This window comes from Episyrphus balteatus, chromosome 4 (assembly GCF_945859705.1).
Source record: "Episyrphus balteatus chromosome 4, idEpiBalt1.1, whole genome shotgun sequence".
Classification (NCBI taxonomy): Eukaryota; Metazoa; Arthropoda; class Insecta; order Diptera; family Syrphidae; genus Episyrphus; species Episyrphus balteatus.
Window position 1 is genome coordinate 33,327,420 of NC_079137.1, and position 26,359 is coordinate 33,353,778.

The 26,359-nt window shown below is 30.5% G+C and overlaps 1 protein-coding gene across 4 annotated transcripts; it reads right to left on the reverse strand.

The window, feature by feature from the left end:
• Positions 1-1,614: 1,614 nt before the first annotated feature.
• LOC129917735 (dentin sialophosphoprotein) lies at positions 1,615-23,384 on the reverse strand. 4 transcript variants are annotated; one of them, XM_055997821.1, is made up of 12 exons: positions 22,972-23,384; positions 17,054-17,295; positions 16,612-16,787; positions 15,959-16,524; positions 8,482-8,860; positions 8,236-8,419; positions 7,845-7,958; positions 7,598-7,698; positions 7,347-7,444; positions 7,068-7,260; positions 2,894-2,994; positions 1,615-2,822 (listed from the first exon to the last, which is right to left on the reverse strand). In XM_055997821.1, the coding sequence occupies exons 1-12, from the start codon at positions 22,972-22,974 to the stop codon at positions 2,664-2,666; spliced, it is 2,316 nt and encodes a 771-aa protein (XP_055853796.1). In that variant the 5' UTR covers positions 22,975-23,384; the 3' UTR covers positions 1,615-2,663. The 4 variants fall into 4 exon arrangements, with proteins under 4 accessions (XP_055853796.1, XP_055853794.1, XP_055853793.1 ...); XM_055997819.1 differs by having other exon boundaries at positions 7,347-7,438; positions 16,612-16,961; positions 22,972-23,383; XM_055997818.1 differs by having other exon boundaries at positions 16,612-16,961; positions 22,972-23,383.
• Positions 23,385-26,359: the final 2,975 nt, after the last annotated feature.

Here is a 26,359-nt window from a genome sequence, read left to right on the forward strand (position 1 = left end):
TACACCCCTAACTTTGTTTAACCAAGACCTCAAAAAAAAGAATCTAACACATTTTCGAAAAAAATTTAAATGTGGTTTTATTTCATTAATCATTGCCTACATATTTAAAAAAAAAAAAATTGTCAAATAATCAATACTAAATGAAAAAGTGACAAAAAATTAAACACAGTACAAAATTTCGCATTACAGAAGTAAGTATACAGAGAAGAAAAAACTATGAAAATCGATGTTAAAAGTATAAATATCTAAATTTTTTTGGGAATTAATATATTTTAGGCTATCCCCTAGACTTGACGAGGTCAAACTTACTTGAAGGCGTTGATTTTACTAGATTTTTTGCAACTTTTGGGCCGAATCTTTTCCACTCTTCCTAAAAGACTCGTTTCAGCTAATCCTTTGAATGCTTCCATACTTTTCTCACCAAATGGTCTAACAGATGCTAAATAGTATCCAAATCGAGTGACTGGGGGACGTTTTTGATCAAAAATTCACTCAAAAATACCGAGTTTTGCTTAGGGCCGTTACCCTTATTGAAGAAAATCAATCCATCTTAGCCTAATTATTCGACACTCTGGTGCAGGTTTGTCTATAAAATATCTAAAAAACAATACCCATCCATTGTTTCCTCAAGGAGACCAAATAACCCACACCAAAAGCTATAAGCAAAAACCCCCATACCATAAACGAATCACTGCCGTTTTTACCAGTACCCGCTTTTTGATGGGATTTTGTTACTTTTGTATCTTTCTCCAAATTTTACCAGGTCCATCTGAGCAGTACACTTCGTCTTACGTGTATATGAGTTATGGATGTGGCAATATTTCTATAAAACCGATAAAATAAGTAGATCCGAAAAGGAAGGAAGGTACTGGTAAAAACGGCAGTGATTCGTTTATGGTATGGGGGTTTTTGCTTATAGCTTTTGGTGTGGGTTATTTGGTCTCCTTGAGGAAACAATGGATGGGTATTGTTTTTTAAATATTTTACAGACAAACCTGCACCAGAGTGTCGAATAATTAGGCTAAGATGGATTGATTAGGTAGGTAACGGCCCTAAGCAAAACTCGGTATTTTTGAGTGAATTTTTGATCAAAAACTTTCAAAACCAGATCCAAACGACCCCCAGTCACTCGATTTGGATACTATTTAGCATCTGTTAGACCATTTGGTGAGAAAAGTAAGGAAGCATTCAAAGGATTAGCTGAAACGAGTCTTTTAGGAAGAGTGGAAAAGATTCGGCCCAAAAGTTGCAAAAAATCTAGTAAAATCAATGCCTTCAAGTGAGTTTGACCTCGTCAAGTCTAGGGGGTAGCCTAAAATATATTAATTCCCAAAAAAATTTAGATATTTATACTTTTAACATCGATTTTCATAGTTTTTTCTTCTCTGTATACTTACTTTTGTAATGCGAAATTTTGTACTGTGTTTAATTTTTTGTCACTTTTTCATTTAGTATTGATTATTTGACAAATTTTTTTTTTAAATATGTAGGCAATGATTAATGAAATAAAACCACATTTACATTTTTTTCGAAAATGTGTTAGATTCTTTTTTTTGAGGTCTTGGTTAAACAAAGTTAGGGGTGTATACTTACTTTTGTGACTGAGTGTAAGTTGCGTGATTTTTTTTTTTGTTTTTGTTTTCAAAGGCTTTTAGTGAAGTCAAATATTGTTCTTTTCGGAACACGAAGAAAGTAATCAGTATGTAATTTTGTAGTAGTGTAGTAATTTTGTGGTAAAGCAAAATTAAAAACGTTAAAAAGTTGTGTAAAGAATTAAAGTTCTTTTAAGATAAAAAAAATATTGCTTAGAAGAGTTTTTAACGCGTAAAAGAAATTTGTTTTCTGTTTTACAAATTATAAAATTAATTAAGTATTAATTCTTATATGAATGAGCTGTATCGGAAATTCTTATTTTTTTGTTTAGAATTATTATATTTTTGAGCCCTGTGCAGTTTTTGCTTTTAAACACCCTGTATTTGTAATTTTAAGATAATTTGTAAAAACTCTTTCTTCATGTTCGCAAGTAATTTTTTTTATTTGTAAATTTATTTGACTTACTAACTCATATTAGAATATAGGTTACATATCTATAAGCTACACATACTGGAAATGTCTACATCAAATAACAGTCGTTCCCGTTTAATTTCTACTATGGAAGAGTTTTATTATTTTTTTTTTTGTCTTAAATTAAACGAAAGACATAATTTTTTTTTTATGATAATCATAATAATATTTGTTTTTATTTGAAGTACATGATATATATTCATATATAAAATAGCAATAGAAAATTGACAGTTTTTATTCTCTTTTTTGTTTTATTTTTATTTTATTTTTCTGATCTACATAAACAGTCTAAACAACAATAATAATTATAACATTCTACATACAATAATAAATATTTGTTTTTAATAATTAAAATTTATTTTTTTTAACAGAATGAAAGTCTTAAAGGCAAATATTTTGCCTTGTTTTTTTTTTTTATTTTTGTTTTCAGTTCACGAGTAAGTATAGTACGCTTTGGCTAAAAATCCAACAACAACTTTTTGTGTATAAATATATTTTTTTGATGAATAACAGAGTTTTTTTTTTATTTAATATTTTAGAAGAGTTTTGTTTTATTTTGTTTTTATTTTAGTTATATAAACTTAAAGTTAAAGTATAATCTACAGCACATGTAGATTTTCACAGCTCTTAGATTTAGTTATATCGCTAAGGCAAATTTTTTGCAAAATTTCTTTAGCTAAGTGTAAAGATATGTGAGTTCGAGAAGTTTTCATCCTTGATGAGGTAGCTTTCTTTTCGCGATTTTCTTTTAGACGGATCTTTTTTTTTTTAAGATTAAACGAGTGTTTTTAAATTTAAGTTAGTTTTTTGTTTGCTTTAATTAAATTACCTGTTTTAATGTTCCAACAAGCAGCTCATCAACATTGTGTTGTATTCCGCTAGATGTTTCAATAAATTTTGCATCTCGAGAAGCAGCTAAAGATTTGCCCTCTTGTTTGAAAAAAAAAATTTGAAATATTACAAACTTATGTCAACTGAATTTAATGGTTTTAGGGTTGATCGTTTAGAATTTCGTATTTTGTTGTGAATTTTCATAAATATAAAATTTCATAAGAATTATTTATGATTTAAAATTAAATAATATATCAGTTCATATTATATTCAACAGTATTGTAGATAACATTGGTTGTAAGGTCAATTTCATATTGTGATTTCTACAACAATTTGTTTGGGTGTTAAAGCTATTTTTTAACACAAGTTATAGAAACATTTTTTTTTAACTTGATACCTTAATGCCATTTGTGGAAATTAGCAGCATCTAAAACAAAATTTTGAAACACATACACTCCTTTTCATCAGAATAGGTACTCAACTTTTCAAATGTTCATTAACCGTTTGTTACCAATAGTGGTACGTGACCTAACAAGGTTTTATTGTTTTTTGATAGTTTGAGATGTTGGGAAAAGCAACAGCTAAAATTATTTCAAAATGGACCATAACTTTCGCATTGTTTTTCTTGTAAAGTATTTTTTGAGGAAAAATCAACTTATTTTTTTCTTCATCAGAATAGGTACACCCTTGTTATCTTTAATGTTTTTGTGGATTTCGAGCAAATTTACCATTAAAACAAATAACTGGACTTTCCTAAGTGTAATTTAATAATCATACTACCATTTTGAAAAACATGGGTGGATTAAAATCTAAATTTTGGCGAAAACACCTTAAGAAAAAAAACACACAATGAAGGATCCACCAGTACTGGTATGATTAAAAAATATTACGAATTGTGAATATGCTCCATCCAGACTTCAGATACAAACGTTCTGGGAAAAAAAAATGAATGGTGTTAAAAAAAAATGCAAAAAAAAAACACTCTAAGACGAGTAAACTTTTACATGTGCTACCAGTTTTGGTGGATTAATGACAATAATAAAAGTGAAAAACAGTTGTTATTTGTAATTTTAGGACAGTAAATAGAATGGTCATTAGTCCCAATCTTCTAAAATTGCTGAATTTTGAAAAGACACCATTACTACACCAAGAACAGATTTGTATGCGTTTAAGGTTTTTGAAATCCTTTACCACATGAAAAGTTGAGTGGTATTTCTTATTAACTTCATTGTCTTAAGAAGTGTTCAAGCATGGAAGAAAGTAATCTTCTACTATAATACAAATAATGAATTTCAAACGTGAAGGATGGTCACAATTATTTGTAAATGCATATTCAAGAAATTTTTCCTTAATTCTCTAGTATTTGTGAACCAGTATTCTGAATTTTTTAACAGGACCACGCCTCCTACCACAAAAAATGCTCTGTAAAATATTGGGAGGCAGTGCAAATTTAGAAAGTACTTGAGTATCTACCATAGAAAACAACCCTAAACCTTGTTGAAAATGTTTGGAAATGGCTAGCCCGTACTGATAAAATTTGTGATATTCGATTTTAAGACAAAAATATTTTCTAGCCCACCATTTAACAATTTAGGGAAGAGATTCAGATAGATTGCATAAAGAGATTTAATGGACAGTTTTATTATTTTTTTTATGAATAAAAACGCCACTATACAAAAAATAAAATAAGTAAAATACATTTTTAAGAAGAACTTGGTTTAAATTCATTTCATGGACCACTTTGACATCATTCTTTATGTGTACCTATTCTGATGAAACAACAACGATGTGAAATGCTTTGCCATAGAGAAACAAGAAAAATAACCACACGTTTTGAATTATTTTTTTTTTTGCTGATTCTGCTAACATCTTAAACTTCTTCTTCTTCTTCCTTTTTCTCGGCGCTGTTATGATCTCGATGTCGAGGGGATCATAACCTTATCACGTTACTGCTTCACACTAGTGATCCGCCTGTGGGGTTCGCCGGGCTGACCTCAGAAATCGGCGGCAAGCCTCCCGGTTTTGTATTGTTCCGTTTCTGAGGCATTTGCATTTGCTTGTACCAGGAGTTTTTAGGCCTACCTTTCTTTTTATTTCGTGTTGGAACGTTATATGATATTGCTTTTTTGACGGGGTTCTCAGGATCTCTCCTTTGAACATGGCAATACCAACTGAGTCGGTCGTGTTCAATTTTTTGGGAGATGGTATTTTTAACATGAAGGCTTCCTCGGATCTTTGTACTTCTAATTCTATCAAGCTAATTCTAGCTGCTAACATCTTAAACAATAACTTGAAATCAAAAAATTATTATTTTTCCTACACTGTGAGGAAAAAACGAATACTGAACATTTGAAAAGTTGTGTACCTATTCTGATGAAAAGGAGTGTAACATTCACTATCCTGTTTTTGACAAATTTATTAAAAAACTAATATTTTTTAAACATTTTTATTTTCAATTTTGTTTTTTGAAACGAACGGAAATGTGTTTATGACTGCGTAAATGTATTTGTGATATAGAGCAGAAAGTTGATCAAAAGTTGAAAATTAAGCTGAATTGAAAAAAAAATTGTAATTGCAAAGATTAATAGGCACAACATCATGCGATAGCATTATTTACCGCGCTAAGTGCGTGCGTCGCTCCGTCATTTTTTTGTTTTTAAACAGGCTGCTTTTAATTGATTTTTTGTATTCAAATCTAAAAACGCTTTATTGTCAGCATTTGTTTTTTTTATTTAAACCATTTTTTTTTTTAAATTTTTATCATTTAAGGTGAGAGTGTAAGGGATTTTTTAATGAGAGCTGAAAAATAAAAAAAAAAAAATATTCAAGAAAATATGTGATCAATATCATAGTGTTCGTACTGTCCTTAAGGTAAGTAAAACAAAGGGCCGATAATTTTTAGAATTTTTTTTTTATAATGTATTCTAAACATGAGACTTAAGATTTCCGAAATGTTTGAATTTCACATCTTAAATTTACACTGAACATTTAATATAATGTAAATAATGTAGTTTTATTCATATTCAACATGTTAAACTTTATGGTCTAAGACTAAATTGTTTTTAATATTTTTACGGGTTGTACTTAAAGAGTCACTGTGGTGTATACGTAACTTTTTTTTTTGTTTAATTCGTGAATAATTCATCAGACTTGATGACATTATTTTTGTTAATTATTCTAATGCTTTAGTTAGTCGTGCGAAAGCATAAATGAAATATGGGATTCAGCATTTAAAAGTCCGTTTAGAACTTGTAATTCGCCGATAACCAATATCGGACATAAAAAGCTAATTTTTTTAATTTTTTACTCATGAAGTTAACTTCTTTTTAAGAAAAATTTTTTCATAGCGTTACGAAATTTCCAAAAATACTACCTCCTGAATTAAAATGATCTTGATGGGTATTGTGTTTATATTTTTATTTTAGTGCATTATAAAACAAGTAATTTGATAAAGAAAAATTTTTATTCTCGAATTTTCACGAACACAAAATCCATTTTTAACCTTTGCATATGAATTAATGCCTTGCATTCTTTTCACTCTAATTGTTTACAAAAATTGTTATGGATGTTTAGAAAAACTGTTCCAATTTAATCTTCGAGTAGAATTTTTTTTTTCTAAATTTACCAACTTTGAACAAGAACGGGCATAAACTCATGGCTTTTCAAAAAATGTTTATTGCTTTACAATCCAATGAAAGTCTTGCAAAAAATATAACTGTTTTAGCTTGAAACCTATCAAAGGACTTTTAACTGTTTAAGAAGTTCTCTCAGTTTTGTGGAGAAGAAGGCAAGTGAAGTCTTACAAATTTCGACCACTCCGCGATGTTGTAGTATACTTAATTAAATCAAAATTGCACCAAACCCTATTTGTAGAGTATTCTTTCAGAATTAGATTCACTTGCGGCCTTGAAAACCACACCACATAATTAAGCTAACCGAGGTATCCGTACAGAAGAAGATTCTGAATCGAAACTTTAATTTTATTTTATATTAATTGATTTATTTTATTTTGTTTTTTATTTTATTTTTTTTTTTTTCTAAATCCCGTTGCGTTTAATAGAAAACTTTGCTTAATTTAAACAATCATTTCATTAATTAAAAAGCATAAATGTAACAAACTGAGGATCAACCCATTTATAAATTCCTACATAATTTTTGTCCATAATAATTACCTTGAGTTGATATAACTCTGGCTCTAGCTAAATCGGCCTTATTGCCAACAAGTATCACTGCCTTATCTTTAGTTATATTTTCTTTCCACAAATAATTTATTATTTCTTCTGCAATACGAAAAGAAGTTTTATCTACCACTGAAAAAACAACCACACATCCATGAGGCTCATATGTAGTTAAGGAATTTTCCACCTAAAATATTGTACAAAAAAAAAACAAAAACAATACAACAAACAATTTTAATTGGTTTTCTTCATTTTAAAATAAAAAAAACTTACACTCATTTCAACACTTGGATGATCGATAAAAACCAATTCCGATTCCTCATCATCCAATAAAACACTGACAGTTTTTTCACCAAATTCGTCATCTAAAACTCAAATTGGAATTATTAAGTAAAACCCCAAAACCTTGGTCTAAGGTTGTTATTTAGTTTTTTTTTTTAATCATATGTAATAGTTTTACAAAAATTAACAAATTCACAATAATTCATTTCAATATATTAAAAATAAATAGAAGAAAAACTTACCTAAGCTTGCATCATAAGTGTGCATATATTCCGAAGTCATAAACTGAGACACGAGTGCAGTTTTTCCTACTCCTGCATCTCCTAACATAACAATTCTGTATCTGTTGTTTCAAAAATATTTTTTATATATATAAAAAAAATGTCTTCTCTAGAAAATGTATCTCAGTCCCCAAAAATCAAACCCTTCGGAACCCCAAAAGGATTAAAAAAAAAATTAAAATTAAAGCAAAAATTACGCAAAACTTGCCTTGGTGGAGGTGGAGGTTCACTATCATCAGTATCTGGGGAAGGTGGAATGGAATCTACATTAGCATAGCCACCACCACAACATGAGCCATCAAATGGTGACCTCTCACTAGCCCTAAATAAAATAAAAAGCGGATTCTAAATCTACAAAGTTTAAACTACATTTATGAGAAATAATGTAGCTAGCCCAGTTAAAAAATTCTTATAAAATCTTTTACGGAGCTAACTAGCTATACAATACAATGTTTTGTATGTTTTAAAAACTACAAAAAAGCTTTAAAAAAAGCATTAAAAAAACTACTCAAAATTTGCGACTTCAGCAATAGATGTTAAAAATCGTCTTTTAGAAAAATTAATCACTATATCAGTTGAAATAACAAATTATATTTTACCTGCTATTTGTTGAGTTAACACTTGTATTACTCCTTGACCTTCTTGATATGATTGAATCTCCACAATTCACTACATTGCCTTTACTAATGGAGAAGTGACGTAAGCGGTATAAATCATCACTTAAACGAGGATTATAAGGTCTATCCGGAAGGGAACATACCCTCGGCCTTACATGATCTGGAACTATTAAAATCATTGTTTTTTAGAAATCAGTTTTTGATTCAGGGTAAAACTTTCATACTTACCAGGAAGTTCTAAGAAATTTGAAGTTCTTCTTTGTCGGCCACGTGTCGATGCTTGAAATGCCAATGGACCAATATCATCGTTCGAAAAAATCGAAGTATTTGAACAAGCACTTTTCATCGATTCACGTGAATTTCTACGCGAAGCTAAATATGCAAGGCCTCCTTTGGAGCTACCACGTCTTCTAGGTTTGGGATTATTTGATGATACACCATTGCTATTATTTCCATGATTATTTGAATTTCCACTGTGTTGTTTTCCATTTGAATTGCTTATGTCATCTTTGTCATAAGTTAAATCGCTTGTAGACTTTCTGCATCGTAGAGAAACTACACTGTCTGAGCATGTTCTGTCCAAGGTTGAGTGGGAACTATGCAATATCTAAAAGAAATAAAAACCAAATTTTATTGGTAAATCTAAACATAATATTAATAAGCTGCAAGTATCATAACTGAAGCTACTAGATGCAAAACTGTTTAACCACAAACTCACTCTAATAGTTCAAATTGTCAAAAATTTTAATATTAATTAGACATTAAAAATATTTGGTACATTTCAATTGAAAACATATACGTTTTTAAAAAAAAAATATTTTTTAAGCAATTTCTTATAGCCCAGTAATTTTAGGCATTTTTTACCCCAATCTGCGGAAAAATTCCTACTGGGCTCGATTTTGGTATAGACCTTCGTTACGGCGTTGTTATGAAGATGTGAAAAATCGACATTGATATCGCTTCCGCGTTAGAAGTTATAGAGGTCAAAAGGTCACGAAAATCAGTTTTTCGCATATATCTCGTGACCTGTTGCTCGGAGGTCAATAGGGATCTATGGAAAATCTGTTCGTCATAAAATTATCTACAAATATTGCCTTATGCATTTTTCTGTAAATCCAAAAAATTGACTATTTTTTAACTCAAAAGTGATAAATTGTTCTGTTGAACGTGTACTTAAAAACAAAAGAAACAAAATTAAATTCTAAGTGTTTTTGTTATTTTTTTTTTTAAATAAATTATTTTGCCAAATATTTTGCTTGCATTTACAAAAGTATTATATTATAACAATAAGCGATTTAATTTTTTATTTCTATAAAAAATTCAATTTAATAGAAATTAACAAAATAATTAAACAAATATTTTAAGTGAAAATGATTAGTTTACGTGCCCTCCCTTTGGGAGTTCTATGTGTTTTACAATTGGTTTCAAACCCACTGTTGGTTGAAGGTGCTTCTATTGCTTCGGGAGAAAAAAGTGAAGTGCGAAATTACACTTTGGGTTCCTGGTAAGTTAAATTTGAAAAGAATTAACAATTTTAGTGCGCTATGAAAAATTTAAAAATTTTTCACAAAAAAAAACACTTTTTAATGTTAGCAAAACAAACCTTCCCAAATAGGTCCTTATGAAATCTTAAATATGTATAATAGAGTGACCGCAACTCCCATAGAAAAAAATTTTTGTCGAATTTTTTTCGGGGGAACCCCATAAAATGTTCCGCCTTTGCAGATTTTTAGAAAGCCAAAATTTCAGCTCGATTGGATAAGTCTAAATGGTGCCGACACTCGCTCAAAGTATCAAAAATCTCTGTTTTTTCACTGTTTTTCGAAGAAAATTAGCTCTAGCTCCCAAACAGATGGGGTTATTTTCACTTTTTATATATTAAATGAAAGGTAGTGCTTATTACACATAATTCAGATTCAAAATTTGTTTAGTTTTACAAAAAAAAAAAATATTGTCATCAATTTAAATTTTCAGTACTTACCTCAAAAAGAGCTGAAGTGCAAACTCGATTTAAAATAAAACTTTCTATGTTATAGATTGATGTTACCTATCTAATTGAAATGCTTCTCGTATTATATATAATAATAAATAATAATTTTATCAATTATAGAAGCACAGAGTAAAATTGACTGAAAAAAAAAAAACAAAACAAAAAGGGCACCCAGTGGGGGTTGAACCTGCTATGCCTGGATTGATAGGCGAGCGCTTTAACATCGGGCTAACTCAATTTTGACAATTGTCGTGACAAACTAAAACAAATCTTAAGATATTCAACGAAGTGTTATGGAATTTTCAGGATTTAAGCTTTTAATAGAAAAAAAATTAAATTTTAGAGAAATAATTTTTCTGTTTATTTACGTTTTTTTTTATAGAAACAAAATAAAATGCAGTTGTAAAATACATATTTGTTGTTTTTTTTATGAAGTTTAAGCTTCACGAGTCGTTTCGTTGGTAGTTCAATAATTTTATTAAGATAAACTCTCGCTTTTTGCTAATTTTCCTTTGTATATAAAATAAATTAACTTAAAATAAAATGTGAGTATTAATTCTGTTGCGTTTTTGTTTTAAGATTAAAAGAAGTTTTAAGAATTGTTAGTGTTTTCCAGATATATTTTGTGTTCGTTGATATGGCATTGGCAGCAAACACCCGAGAAAAAATTTTTCTTGTAGGCTATCCGTCTCATCAAATTACAGGGTGTAAATTACCCTCAAATCGTCAAGTTTTGTCAACACTATTTTTTAATTTGCGAATTGTAAAATTAAATTTAAAGGAATCTGCAAGACTTGTCATTGGAGAGGTACTTATTTTTTGGGAAAAAGCCAGAATTCAAACAAAATATGAAAAAGATGCCATTGTTAAATTAGAAAAACTTTACAATGAGTGGAGAAATCACCAACGAAATAAAAACAAAACGCTTGAAAGCACCAAAAATAAAATAAAAGAATTTGCGTTGAAAATGGACGATCTCTTTGATATAGCACATCGAGATGCCTTGACCATTACTGAAAAAAACGCAGAATTGAAGAATTCAGATTTGATATTGGTAAGCTTTAGTATTATTATCATTTTAATTAGATCTTTGCTAATGTTGACTGATTTTAAAAGATACTGAAGATGACGCGGAAACACAGGGGACGGAGGAGGAAGCTCAAGAAGAAGTATATAGCCAGAATTCTGCGGATGGGGATAGAATGGATGTTTCTCTATCTCAGGCAACCTCTGGGCCATCGGGTAGCAGGAAAATGAGATGGAAGCGTAGTTGGATTCAGAACACCAGGAGCCACTCATCATGCTAGGTGGATGGCCAAAGCTATTTATAGCTTAAAAATATTCATGTTTCGAAGCCAGTTTAAAATGAGTAACGAGGAACGTAACGCTCTCGGTGATATCTGCGTTTTCATCGTAAAAATTTACTGCAAGGCTTGGTTTAATGCCCAAGAGCTTATCTGGCTCCTAAACAAGATCTTGATCTTTTGCGTGATTTCATTGAATACCGCAAGATAGACAAAGACATTTCAGAGAAGGCTCTTGCTAAATTCTCAAACCATTTATGGTATTTGAGTTCAGAGCTGGTAGGTCTGGCGTTCTTTGACCCAACTTTACCAGATGGCGAAAAATCAGAAATGGCCAACATAATTTTAAAAAACAGAGAAACAGAAACCAACAGAATAGTAAATCCAAAGCTACATCCACATGAAATTGAACAATTTGTCACAGCAGGGTTAAAAAATATTGTGAACAAAGAAACATTGAACTTTTTCGGCCGATTGAAAATAGACACAAGTTTTCTCAAAGAACCTCCAAATCTTTGGCCCGAAAACCCCCATTTTAAAGAAGGCTTTAAGAAAGTGAAAACACTTAAAGTCGTAAATGACATGGCAGAAAGAGGAGTCAAGTTAATAACCGATTTTAATAATCTTTTAACTAAAGATGAGGAACAAAAACCATATGTACTTCAGGTAGTCAGTGAGTGCCGAAAATTATATCCTGATGCTTCCAAAACTACTTTAAGTAAGTCACTTGATTAAATTTTTTAGTATTTACTTCAATAATTATGTATAAGAAATTTAACACGATGTTAAGTATTTTGTTTTTTAGAAATCTGTTAAATGTTTCGATTTTTTTTTTAAATAAAACAGTAAAAAAAGTTTCATTTTAAATCGAGTTTGCACTTCAGCTCTTTTTGAGGTAGGTACTGAAAATTTAAATTGATGACAATATTTTTTTTTTTTGTAAAACTAAACAAATTTTGAATCTGAATTATGTGTAATAACACTACCTTTCATTTAATATATAAAAAGTGAAAATAACCCCATCTGTTTGGGAGCTAGAGCTAATTTTCTTCGAAAAACAGTGAAAAAACAGAGATTTTTGATACTTTGAGCGAGTGTCGGCACCATTTAGACTTATCCAATCGAGCTTAAATTTTGGCTATCTAAAAATCTGCAAAGGCGGAACATTTTATGGGGTTCCCCCGACCAAATTTCGAAAATCGATTTCTTGCGGACACTCTAATGTGCAATAGCAAAATTGAAGCATCACGCTTCGAGAAAAGATGCAAACTTTTACTAAGAAATAATGGTAGAAGCTCTTGGCAAGTTTAGGAACGTGGAAGAACAACCGTCATAGAGATTGCGCAAGGATAGTTCCAGAAAAAACAACGCAATAGAAACAAAACAGATGCATTCCGGATGCATATATTGTAGAAAATGTCATTTTCTTAATTTGTAAGAAGTTACCAAACACTAAAATCACTTTCTCAAATTAGGTCCACGATTGTGTACAGTGCAAGTGCATTTTCAATGTTAGCTTCTATTTATGCATTTTCTGTGGTGCCTAAGGGTAGCTCGTAGCCCATAATTGGTTATAATGTGCAAATAATGTCAAACTAAAATATTGCTTTACTAAAATTAGTGTTGTCCATGATTTTTCATCATTTTTATCTAATTTAAGAGCTTGTTTCTATTCAAGTGACTCAAAAAAAACACTGTTTTTTGTGAAGTAATGCGAAAAAACGCAACTAGTAGCCATACTGTTTCTCGTTTTTACAGCATTGTTCTATAACATCGCCATCAACTTTGGATCGTTTACATTTCAGTTTTAGCCAAGCTAACATAAGAAGACAAATACCTTTATGTCCAGCTTTCAGTAGAGTAAATTATGGATTATATAGTCCTCTTAATCAGTTGATTTCAGTATTCAATAAATATTACTTTATGATCTCTTCTGTTAATGATAATTTTAAAAGTATAAAATTCAAACAAATCTTTTTTAATACGAGAATGTAATGTAAATTTAAAATGTACTAGTTTTAAGATATATAATAAGTGTTTAACGTTAGTCCTTAACGCATTAAATAAATAAATAAATAAATTGTTTGTTAAAAGTTCCTCTTTGAAAATGCAAAACAAAAAATCTACTAAGTTACCTCACCAAAACGCCAATCGCTTTTTTCTAAAGAAAAATTGTTGTTTCTATTCAAGTGACGCGAAGTATATGTAGATACGTCGAAAAACTTTAAATATAGAGCACGATAAAGCTTCGAATATATTGCGAATATTTTGTTAATGAGCAAAAGTGCGCAAACGACACGGGCACGAGTACGATAATTTAGGCGCCGAGGATTGAAACGGTTTATTATAGAAGCGTTCAAAACAATAATTTTTTAATTGTATTATTTTTCACACCACGTTTAGGACGGAGGGGTCATTTTCTAAAAATTGACTTAAAATTAAAAAAAAAAAAATTACAAAAGAACGGATTCACATTCGTGATCTACCTGTGGACCATGTTTTTTTTTCTTTAGAGCTTAAAGAACATGCAGGTAAAAGCGACCTTATATAAAATTGTTAATAAAAATTTAAATTATCTATATTTTAGCAATACTATCTAAAAAGAGTTGTTTAATAAAACAAAACAATTCAATATTAGGCATAAAAATTTAAATGAGGTGATGCGAATTTATCTTTTATCATATAAATTAACTCGAATCTGCATTTAAGCTTAGACCATATTCATTTTCATATTTATATTCACCATTTTACAAGTTGACAATATATATGAAGGATATTTTACATATTACAGTCATTGAACCCAATTATACGCATTCCCTTCCAACATTGTATATTTTTAAAGGATTTTTTTTAACTATACGGTTATTATTTTTGCAAAAATGTTTCCCCCGTTCTCAATTGAAAAAAATTCATTATGGTTAGGTTTAGAAAAATTTAAAATTAACTTCTTTGGATTGTCATCAAAAACATATTTAAACGCAGAAGGACTTTTTTTTTTAATTCAACTCTTTGGGAGACAAATAAAAGGGTTTGTATTAAAAGTAGATATGGAAAAAAATACTAAACACTCCTAATTTATGTACATAAATTATTGATGAAGAATAATAAAATCAACAAAAAATATTTAATCCTTCCAATAAGCTCTTACTGAGATTTAATTGACTAATTAATAATTTGCCGTAAATGACTAAACAAAATTTAAACTATAAACAAGAGTTCTGTCAACCTAAAGTCCTAAAAACATACATACATACATACATTCTAGTTGAAGGAGCAAAAACAGCCTCAAAAATATTTATTATTCCCATTTTATATGTAAATGAAGCTATTATAAACATAGAATCCGGTTTCCGCTTTTTAGTTGAAAATGTTGTAATTTGTCAACTATTCAACAAGTTCATTCTCATTGTAATAGGTACCTATATAAAATATATGTGTAAGTATACAGCATTAAAGGGCAAGTAAAGGATTCGTGAAAAATCCAATTTGGGATATAAATAGTATCACAAAGACTGGACTGTTTGTACCTACACTGAGCTTTACCCTTAGTCGCTGAGCGACTACAAAATCGTTTTTAATTAAAATTTCCACAGGGATGCATTTTTAATTTCCTATATTTTTTACAATGCAAGAAATTATAATTTGCAGTGTAACAAATACATCTTTTTCTAGGGTTGGGGTCAAAATTCTGCTTTCAAAATTCTGCTTTTCAAAATTCTGTTTTTCAAAATTCTGTTTTTCAAAATTCAAAATTCTGCAAAAAATTAAAAAAGGGGTTGGAAAATGTTCAAAAGCGCGCGCTTTTTAACATTTTCCAAACCCTTTTTTAATTTTTTGCAAAATTCTGTAAAATCATCTTCTTGAAAAATTATCTGTTTATTTGATTACTTACCTACATAATTTGCATTCTTTGAATGTATATTAATTTTTGTTTTATAAATGAATAAATTTTAAAATATTAAGAAAAGGTTTTGAATACTAAACATTTCCGAAAATAATTCAAAATTTTTTAATTTGTCAAATAAAGATGAATATTCAAAAATTTGAATAAGAAAAGGAATATCTTGTATCAAACAACATCGGTTCCAATAAGTTATAGATTTTATTTGAAAGAAAGTCAGTCTATGCATTTTAAAAATTATTTGCGACACTTCAAATCAAAAGAGTGCATGAATTTTTTGTTAGGTAAAAGGGTGTTTTTGATTGGAAAATTTGATTTATTTTTCAAAACTAAGTGAAAAGTTTTAATATTTTGCTATACAAGTACAAGCTTAAATTTGGACGTTTGAGCATTGTGCAAAAAAATTACGAAAAGAAAAAAAAATCTTTGGATTGGGCTAATTTTTAATTTTTCAAAAAACTAATGCATCCGATGGAACAAAAATCTTATATAAACCATCTGATAACTTACCTGATATCCTGGATTTGATGTAATATTTATAGCATGTCGACGTCCCAAACGTCTGTGCTGCTCCTCATGCTTATAATGCTCACCAAAATGATGACTGTCTCCCATATTACTACTGTGGATGGCATTTCGACGTGATTCAGACCCCTGTGCCCCCGAATTATCAGAACTTAGTGTTGTTGCTGTCGTCATCGACGTATTATTTGTATCCGATGAATCCATAGATATTTGTGTTGATTCAGTAACACATGAGTCTCGCTTAAGAAACGCATTATTACCAGGTCGATTGGGATCATCGGCTAGAAGAAGTTCCTTCTGATATGTAAACAAATCCGTCACATTGTCACATTCATTTAAAACAGGAATGTTATCCTTGGGACGTGGTTTGCCAAATCCTTTCAGGGAATTATGTCTCCTGTGATTGTATGATGATGTGCTCATTGACATCGGTAAAGAATGTGGAAATTGGCCATGACCATAGTTGGCATCATCCATGACAATCAAGTCATTGTTGTGTTCATCTTCGTCATCGTCTGGGGTTTGTGGTTCGTAATATTCGAATTTCTTCGCTGCAAATTTTATTAAAAATCGAAAACAAGTTTTAAATTCAAGATTTTAAAGGTTGTAAGGAATAAAGATAACGTTTTTTTTTTTACCTGATGTCAGCTCAGACGAAGATGGGGGTGTATCGAAAACAAATTTACGTGGTGGAAGTGGACTCCGGTTAGGTGATTGGGACATTTGGCCGCTCATGTAATATTCTGGGGATTCATTTGGCAAAGTTGGAAGTGCTTTGGGGCTCCGTGATATCGGTGAAGGAGTTTGGTAATAACTTAAATTAGAATCAGATTCATCATTGGCAAAGGTGGTTGTGATCTTTGGACTACGTGGAGGGTTTTCAAATTTGCGACTAGTGGCAGAGTCATAGCTATAGCTGCTGTATGTGCTTATGGATGGACTCCTAGGTTGTTCATAACAATTAAGGGATGACTGATTTTTGAAATGTCTACGAATAATGATGGAATACATGGCAAATAGCAATACAATACATTTAGATGGAATTTTTTGTTGTGATTTGGTTTTGGGAATGTTTATTACCTTGGTGATTTTGGGCTTTTAAATGGCTGCTGGGGTAAAGTTGGAATGGTTCTGTGGGGACTTTTTGGAGCCGATGAACATCCTCCAGATGTTTCCCAGGCTTGTTGCTGATGAACTTTTGGGGATCTGGGACTTTTTGGGGCACTTGAGCATCCCTGAGACTCCCAGGCCTGTTGCTGAAATTTGGGTGACCTAGGACTCGCCGGTGAACTTCGTGAACTTGACATTTTACTATTTGTATTCTTTAAACGAAGAAAAAATTTACATAGATAATTTCATTGCCTTCTTCAGCTTTAGAAAATAAGTCGTAATACATATTAAACAATAAAACAAGATTTTGTTTATATATTTTTTCACAAATTTTTAACATAAAGTGGACTAATTATAATAATAAACAACATAGTCCCCATGATGAACATCAGCATCCTACATAAACCTCTTAAAAGTTTCCCAGCCAGATTTGTTAAGTGGTATGACTGGGGAGATTGCCTGAGCAATTATAACCTGTTGACGTGCTCAACGAGTCTCATACTCAAGGGTTAGAAAGAAGAGTGCTTTACAAGTATCACGTTTTTCTTTGTTAAATACCCGGCTATTTTTTGTTTTGTTTTTTTTTTATGATTCTCTTGACACGAATATTTTATTGATTATATCTTAAATCTTTTTATATATATTTATTTTTTTTTTATGTACGCAAAACATGTGCATTTGTATGACTTCGACACAGATTGTTGTTTTGTCATTTTTTCATCAAAGCTTTGTTTTGTTTGCAAAAAGTATAATGATTGTTCTTTGTTCTATGATTAGGGTGAAACTTAGGGTGGAACTCTGAGTATTCCTTCAAAACGATATTCTTTTATGGGTTGATAATGAACATGCTTTATGAATGTGTGATTTATTTTTTTTTTTTATATTTTAACAATTGGCATAGTTTATATGAATGAGACAAAAGGCTAAGGGGTCTGTTTAAGGTCAGACATATTAAAATTGAAAGAAAAATAGCAAAATAATTACTTTTGTTCAGTTGTAGTAGAATAACATAGTTTGGTTATGTAAAAACCTACTGAGGCAACTATTTAAAGATTTAATGTTGTAATTTGCTAAGCGTTTAACTGATCCCACTCTTAACAACACGATTTCTATGAGCACATGTTTTAATTCTTATTATAGAAAAGATCTACATATTTACATATTTTTAAATGTATCTTAGTAAACAAAATCTATCTGAACTCAGTCTAGACCTTAATCTAAAGAAAACAAAAACAAATCAAACTGAAAACAATCACAAAAAAAAAATAAAAACAAAAATTTTTTTTTGGTTTAATCGTTTAGCTTGAAGTTCGAGGTTATACGGCTTCAGTTGAAAAGAGGTAGATTGATTATAAATGGTTTTCAATAAATAAAAAACAAGACAAATATTTTTTTCTAAATTCAATGTTTTTTTAGAAATATTAAAACTATAACTGAATTAAATTGTTGATGGCAAATTAAATTTATGTTTTTATTTATCTTTTTTAACAAAATTAAAAACAAAATATGTAGTGTAATATTAGGTATATTATTGTGAACTCAAACTTGGGATTTTTCCTCTCCATGTGACAAGATGTCTTGGGCGAGTGTTGATGTTCAGCAAACTGAGGATATTAGGTGAATTGATTGATCCGGATATAAGTTGGTAAATAAAAAGAACATTGGTAACTTCTCTCCGTTTCTTGAGTGTCGATAGTCCAAGAAGCTTTAAGCGATTTTCATAAGGCGGAAGATTTAGATTCGGGTCCCAAGGGAGATGTCGGAGAGCAAATAGTAAAAATCGTTTTTGAACACTTTCAATTTTATTTATGGCTACGTCGTAGCCAGGACACCATACACAGCTACGATATTCAACGATGGGACGGACGAGAGCACAATAAAGAACCTTAAGAATATGAGGAACATTGAATTCTTTTGAGAACCTCATTATAAAACCGAGGCGACTCCTTGAAGTTTATAAGTCTTTGATACCGAATTTCGGATCTGCACGTACAATATTCTACCAGACTCAACTATCAACCCTTTGTGCACAAACTTGTGCTTGTAAGTTTTTGATTAAATTGTTAATATGCTAATCCCAATTTTTTTTTTTTATGTGTTGTCCAAATAATTTTTACAAATTTAAATACACATTATACTTTTAGATGACTATTATATGAATATATAGCCAAAAGTTTAACACAAATTCTATTTATGTAGCTTAATTTAAGCAAAACGCAAACGCCAAGGACATTTTTCTGATAGTTGACTTTTTTTTTGAGAAAAACTAAAATTGCAGTTTTAAAGTTTTATTACAATTGCTTTGATTACAAGTTGATTACTTTTTTAAGCAATTTTTGTGTCCCGGCCAAGCAAATCTCGACACGTTCTTTACCGATCGCTTTCAAATTTTGACACAAAATTCCATTTACATTTCTAAATGTCTTTTTTCGGGGGAAAATTCAGTCAGAAAAATATAATTTTCTTATTCAAAAAAGTATAAAACTTAAGAAAATATAAATGCAACGTTGTGCCAAAGTTGTCCTATTAAACGCAAATGAATATGACATATTATACTAAGCACGTTGAGTTTCAACTTAAGATTTCTAGAAGAAAATGAAGAGATATTGAAAAGCATTAAACGGTTTTAGAAAGAAAAAAACTAGTTCATATTTAATTAAAACAAAACTCAACGCGCTAAGAAATAATCTCAAAAGGTGTGAAAATGCGATACTTTCGAATGTGATGTTTTTCTGACTCAAATTCGAGCTCAGCACACGAAAACCCTTTAGAAAAGTATAACTTAGTTTCTTTTGCAAAAACTTTGTTGACCAGTGTTATCACAAAATTTTATCAAGTTGCTCGAGCAACTGAACTAATAAAAGAGCTGAAAGTCTTATATAGCTGGTATAGTGCACTAACAGTTCTAAAAAACTCAAGTTAAATGTAGAATAAGTCAACTAAAGTCAAGGAAAGTATTGCTTTAAAAATGAGAATGACATAAAATAACTTGCTACGAGTAAGTTGAGTCAGATTGCTATGGAGTAGACCGGCTTAAAAGGCATATTGGTTAAGGCTGAAGTCAAATCTCATCTAAAAGGATTATCATTAGTAAAACATAAATTTAAGGGTTTACAAATATGATTAATATAATTAATGGAACTGATGAATTGATTGCATTTATTGCTGTTGTTTAAATTAAAACTTTGCATTGGGAAAGCTTCTATGGTACAGAGCGAAAATCGGCCGCTTACTGAAATATTTCATTACGAAAACAATATAATCCTTTAACAGTTCAAATTTTGTATTGTTTCACAGAAACAAACATTATTTTATATTTAACAACATTTTAAAAAAAAGTTACGCATACACCCCAGTGACCCATAATTTAAAATGCCTTATCTTCGTAAAATAATGTATTTTTATATTATGATGATAATTTTTATATATTCTTATGCAAGCTCAGTCAATTTGGTGCAGAAAAATGTGAAGAAATTGCATTTTTTCGCTGGACAAATTTTACTTGATTGTTCAGAATAAAAATGAGTCAAGCCTATTTTTGCTTTAATTAAGTAGAAAAATGTATTAAGGGCGGGTAATTGTTTGTTTAAGTAAATACAAATTTAGATAGTTTAAATATCGATTCAATTTAAGCTTGACTCGAGTATATTTTTAAAATGAATTTATTTTACAAGCCTGTAAAGATTACATAAACACTAAACGAAATCCAAACACTTTGGTGAATCAGTTAAGGGAGGAAAAAACTGGATGTTTTCATGAAACTCATTTTTTTTTTTATTTTATAAAATATCTTCCCACGTATTTATATGCTTACTGTACAGCATACACTCAAAGATGTAACCCATTCTGCTTAACTTAAAAAAATAAAAATAAATTCATCTTATTTTGACAGTTTATGGTTCATAATAAATAAAACTTTGAACATAACTCAAATCAAACCAGAACGCTTTTAAACATAAAATTGGGACAACGACAATATTTCATCCTTACCGCTGGACTAGTTTTTCAACGAAATAAAATGGGGATATATGTTTGTGTTCTACCTACCATATGACACCTGTGTGATTTGTTTTCTTTTTTTTTCTTCTTAGAATGAATCCTTCACTTTAAAATTTAAATGTGTATCGTTTGGGATTTTTTCTTTTTTTTAAATAAAATGTATATATTTATATAACATGCCGATACCTTTAAGATTTTTTTAAGGAAGAAAAAATCTCTAAAAATACCTGTCCCTTCCATATGACATTATTCAGTCAGTCAACATCAATATACCAAGGGATTGGCCTTTTATAATTTTTTCACACCTTCTCGGTAACCATCAGTAAAGTTAAAATAAAAAAATTCTAAAACAACCTTTCTATTAACTTACAAAATGTCTCGACAGATTGAAATGTTGACATAATGTAAGTTATTTGACCTTCTTGTATAAACCATTGATGAAGGTCTTCCGATGACCGACCGACGACGACCGACACGGACGCACTTCCTTCCTTAAATCAACACAAGCCGGACACTTCATCATCATTCAACCCAATATTTTGTGTGAAAATTTGAATAAATCAACAAACAATAACCTAATACTATTTGGCATAATATCAATAAGCGCAAGGATCACAACTTCCAAGAGTTTAGGCAAATATGTATACATTAAGATTTATATTCTGAATATTTAACGATGCCGACGACGATAACATCGACCGACGTGACACTGTCTATGTCTGTAAAGTTTGAATAACCATAATAAAACGATAGACGCTCGCTGGTTGTCTGAGAAGACTATATTCAATTAAATATTCAACAAAAATATCACTGAATTAATTAACTCATAATAAACAAACAAACAAAAAAAGAGAAAGTAGATACCCAGGTATAGAACTAATAAAAATTCCTGGCTAAATGTCCTTTCTTGCCGAAATCTGCGTTAAACAATTAAATAAAACCACTCCCTTAAGCTGAACAACTACACAACATCATTAAATATAACTTAATGTGAAACAATAATCTTAAAGCGTTTTATTTCCCAAATAAAAACCTATTCGACATCCTTATATAGACGACAATGAGAACGAAGACGAAAACAACAATTTCGACAACGACGAGGACGGTAGTTTTTGTGTAACGAAGAATATATTACGTGCGTAGAGAAAGGGTCTTCCACAAAGAACACAACGACTAGGTATGTCGTCCTGGCGCGCACAGGTATGTGTTGTGAATACACACCGAAAAGTACTCCTCCACCAACCAACCACCTATAGAACCATAATTAGAGCAATAAGCGGTTCTGTGTACACAAAATGTTGTTAACAAGGAAATCACACAATCTCCCACAATACTATTATCCTTCATGTGTCCCAACTGTTGAATTGAGACACAAACCAGACCGTCATTTTCTTCTATATTGTGTACACCACCGTTGTTGTACAGGTACATATACACCTGTGTATCTATATCTATCCATCTGTATGTCGACTTACTATACTCGTATTGTTGCTTATAATTGCTTTTTTTCACCTGCCTTACATAAACTTTTCGAATTGGGCTCTATTGTACCTGTAGACTACATATGAATGCCTGTGGAAGAGGCTTCCACATCCGACAAACGAGTCTCCTGGCTTTTACAAAACAAAAAGAAAATAGAAAAAAAAAATGGCCAACAGAAACACGTACCGTATAACAATCTTATAATAGGTAAACATGAGAAGATTGCAAAATGTGAAAATAGTATACTCCTGGCATAGATACTAATCCTCACACAAATGAAATGAAAAGACCAAAAAAAAAAATATCATTTATTTTATATTATATCAAAAGAGGTACACAATAAAATTCTCAACATGCAACAAGTGTAGTTATATAAAAAAAAAATGTATCTACATATATATACGTACCATTGCCCTTGCCTGCCCGACGACGACCAAGACGACGAGGATACAAATGCTTCACTGATAATTGGGAACAAAAAATGATAGCGAATTTTCAACAAACTACTACCGCACATAGCTTTGCACTTGAAAATTAATTACTACTTTCTTTTTTTTCTTATAAAAAGGATAATGATTAAAAAGAAGAAAACCAAGAAAAAAACCAATCTTTTTAAAATAAGAAAACTCCAGTAATGGAAAATTTGTATGTGTAAAATTTTTTGCAGCAGCCAGATAGCAGCAGCAACAATATTATATGTAGCAGCCCGATCCGAACCAGAGTGGATGCTTAGTTGGTTCGGTACGTACTGGAGAATAAACTCCTCTAGCTCTGATAGAGAACTCTCTGTACACTGCGCTGTTAAACGCAGAATGAGGAGAGAACAAAACTTTTCTATACCACAAGCAGTAGCAGCAGCCATCCGACCAGCCATCTCAGCTTCACACGAGCTCAACAATTCGGGTTGCAAAAAAAATTTTAACAGAGGTGTGTAGAAAATTAGAACAGCATAACCAAAAAAAAACAAACAAATTTAAAATAAGTGTCAACTTATGTTTTTCGTTTAAACTTTAAAGGATTCAATCATCCTTGACGACTCTGTGTACGATTTAAGCCCGATTTTTCAGAGTTTTCAATTTTAAACAATCGTGCTTACGAACACTCAAGATCATAACACATGATCTAAATTCTAAATTTTATAAATATTTTAGTTACGCGTTTTCATACTTCCACACTTCTCAAACCAAAATACACACATCGCAACTAAATTGCAAAAACGACGTAAGTGGAGTTTTTTTTTTTTCAAAACTTACTCAACCAGGCCGAAAAGTTCTATATTGTCACGGTGTTATCTTCATTATAGCATTTTTAGTTACTAAATACATAAAATTAGACTTCAAACTTGATTCCTGAACATTTTGAAAAACTTCAATATTGTCATTCCTGCAATAGAAATGCGTTGGACTCTTCTGATCCTTGATTTTTAGGTCAAATAAAACTTTCAAGCTTTGGTCGGTGTACCATTTACGAAGAAAAATTAATTTTACGAAAGTTGTAGAATCGCTTTTCGCTGAAAAGTAGTTTAATCCAGTCAAATAAGAATTTAACCTCTGAATGAATGTTAGTAGAAATTTTTTTTGCTCAATATCTTCCTTTTGCCATTCTATAACATAACTCAAAAGTCTAGAAAAATCTCATGTCCGCTTGTCGCGATTTCAAGGTCAAATCGCGAAATGGAGATTTTCAAAATTAGCAAAAATAGGCTATGGTATTATATACACATATGATACATGATTTCAAGGTATTTTTTAATGCTGATTCCAAAAAATCTAAAATCAAGGCAATCTGACGTCTCTGAAAAAAGTTATACCTGTTTTTCATCTTTCAACCCATATTATTATATCAGTTGCTAACTTACTACTACCGAAAAACCCTTAAAAGTAATGGTAGCGGAATCATATTTTGCATGAGGGTTTTTATATCCATTATCATTAAGAATCAAAACAATGCAATGCAAAAAAAAAATTTATATCTATGACAAAATGGTATTTTTTGAGAAAAGGGGAAATTTTGGGATGTGCACTAAAAAACATCCTGGTACAATCTTGGAATTAGTGCTAATAGGCTAATTTTTTTGTTTCTATCTTTGTTTGGATATTCTATAACTTATGTCAAAAATCTAAAAAAAATCTCATGACCGCAAGTTCTTATTTTCCAGGTTAAACTAAGTTAGGTGCAGATTTAAAAAAAATAATAAGAAAATTTTAGATTCTTATATTATACCAACATAACCCATATCATTTCAAGGTATTTTTTAACGCTGATTCCAACAAAACCCACAAACAAATCAATATGACCATCCCTTAAAAGTAATGTACCTTATTCATGTTAATCTGACACAAATATCTGAAGAGTAGTTTTTCAATTTTTTCAAATCTGCACCTTATCTTCAAACCAAGAAAATAAGGACTTGCGCACATGAGATTTTTTTAGATTTTTGAGGGTAGTTAAAGAATATCCAAACAAAAATTAAAATGAAAAAAATTAGCCTATTAGCACTTATTCCTAAGATGAACAAGAATCTTCTTTAGTGCATATCCTAAAATTTACCCCTCCATCAAAAAATACCATTATTTCGTAGGTATATATATTTTTTGTAATGGATTGTTTTGATTTTTAATAATGATGGATTCTAAAATCTTCATTCAAAATTTGGTTCATCTACCATAACTTTTAAGGGTTTTTCGGCAGTAAGTTTGCAACTGTTATAATAATATGAGTTGACAGATGAAAAACAGGTATAACTTTTTCCAGAGACGTCAGATTGTTTTGATTTTAGATTTTTTTGGAATTAGCATTAAAAAATACCTTGAAATCATGTATCATATGTGTATATAATACCATAGCCTATTTTTGCTAATTTTGAAAATCTCCATTTCGCGATTTGACCTTGAAATCGCGACAAGCGGACATGAGATTTTTCTAGACTTTTGAGATATGTTATAGAATGGTAAAAGGAAGATATTGAGCAAAAAAAATTTCTACTAACATTCATTCCGAGATTTACCCCTTTTTTCTCCGAATCGAACATTAAATTACAAAAGCAAAATGGGAATGAATGGACAAAACATGACGATAGCGCCTAAAAAATGGGGGTTTCCATTGATAGAAAGATAAATTTATTTTTGATCGATTTCTTAAAAAAAAATTGTTTTCAGATCAGTTAATTGAATTATTTTTCACTTGGTGTCAACTAACTTGGCCTTTAAGATGAACAGGCTCAGGTGGAACGTCAGCATCAGTAACACTTAATTTATCAAGTCAAAAACAAATTAATTTGTTTAATAAAGAGAGGAATGGGTCATATTATTCTATATTCCAAAATTGTGTGTTAGATCAATAAATTCTATATAGCTTTGAATACAAAATTATGAACAACATGGCGTTAGTTCAAGATTTTTTTTATTTATTACATTGTCATTTTATTTAATAGAAAAACCAATTAAAACATAACTTTAATTCGTTTAACTCATTTTAAATAAAGTTTTAAAAAACTTTAAAAAGTGGCATTTTACCCACATGTGAGGGGAATATGCCACTTCTGACGGGTGGATATGCCGGTAGTCATTTAGGCAGTATGTCCTTTTTTAACAAAGAATTATTTTGTACTCACACCGGGACCGGTGACCACGCTCAATGAAACTTGATGCGAAACGTTCGGGGTGAGTACAAAAGTACTTTCTTTGTACTGTATGTCTGTAAGAAACCGTGAAAGCCTTAAAAGTTACCCCAAAACGTCCAAAAATATGAAAACATCCCTGAACAAAAATTAACGCCAAATATCATGTCTAGACA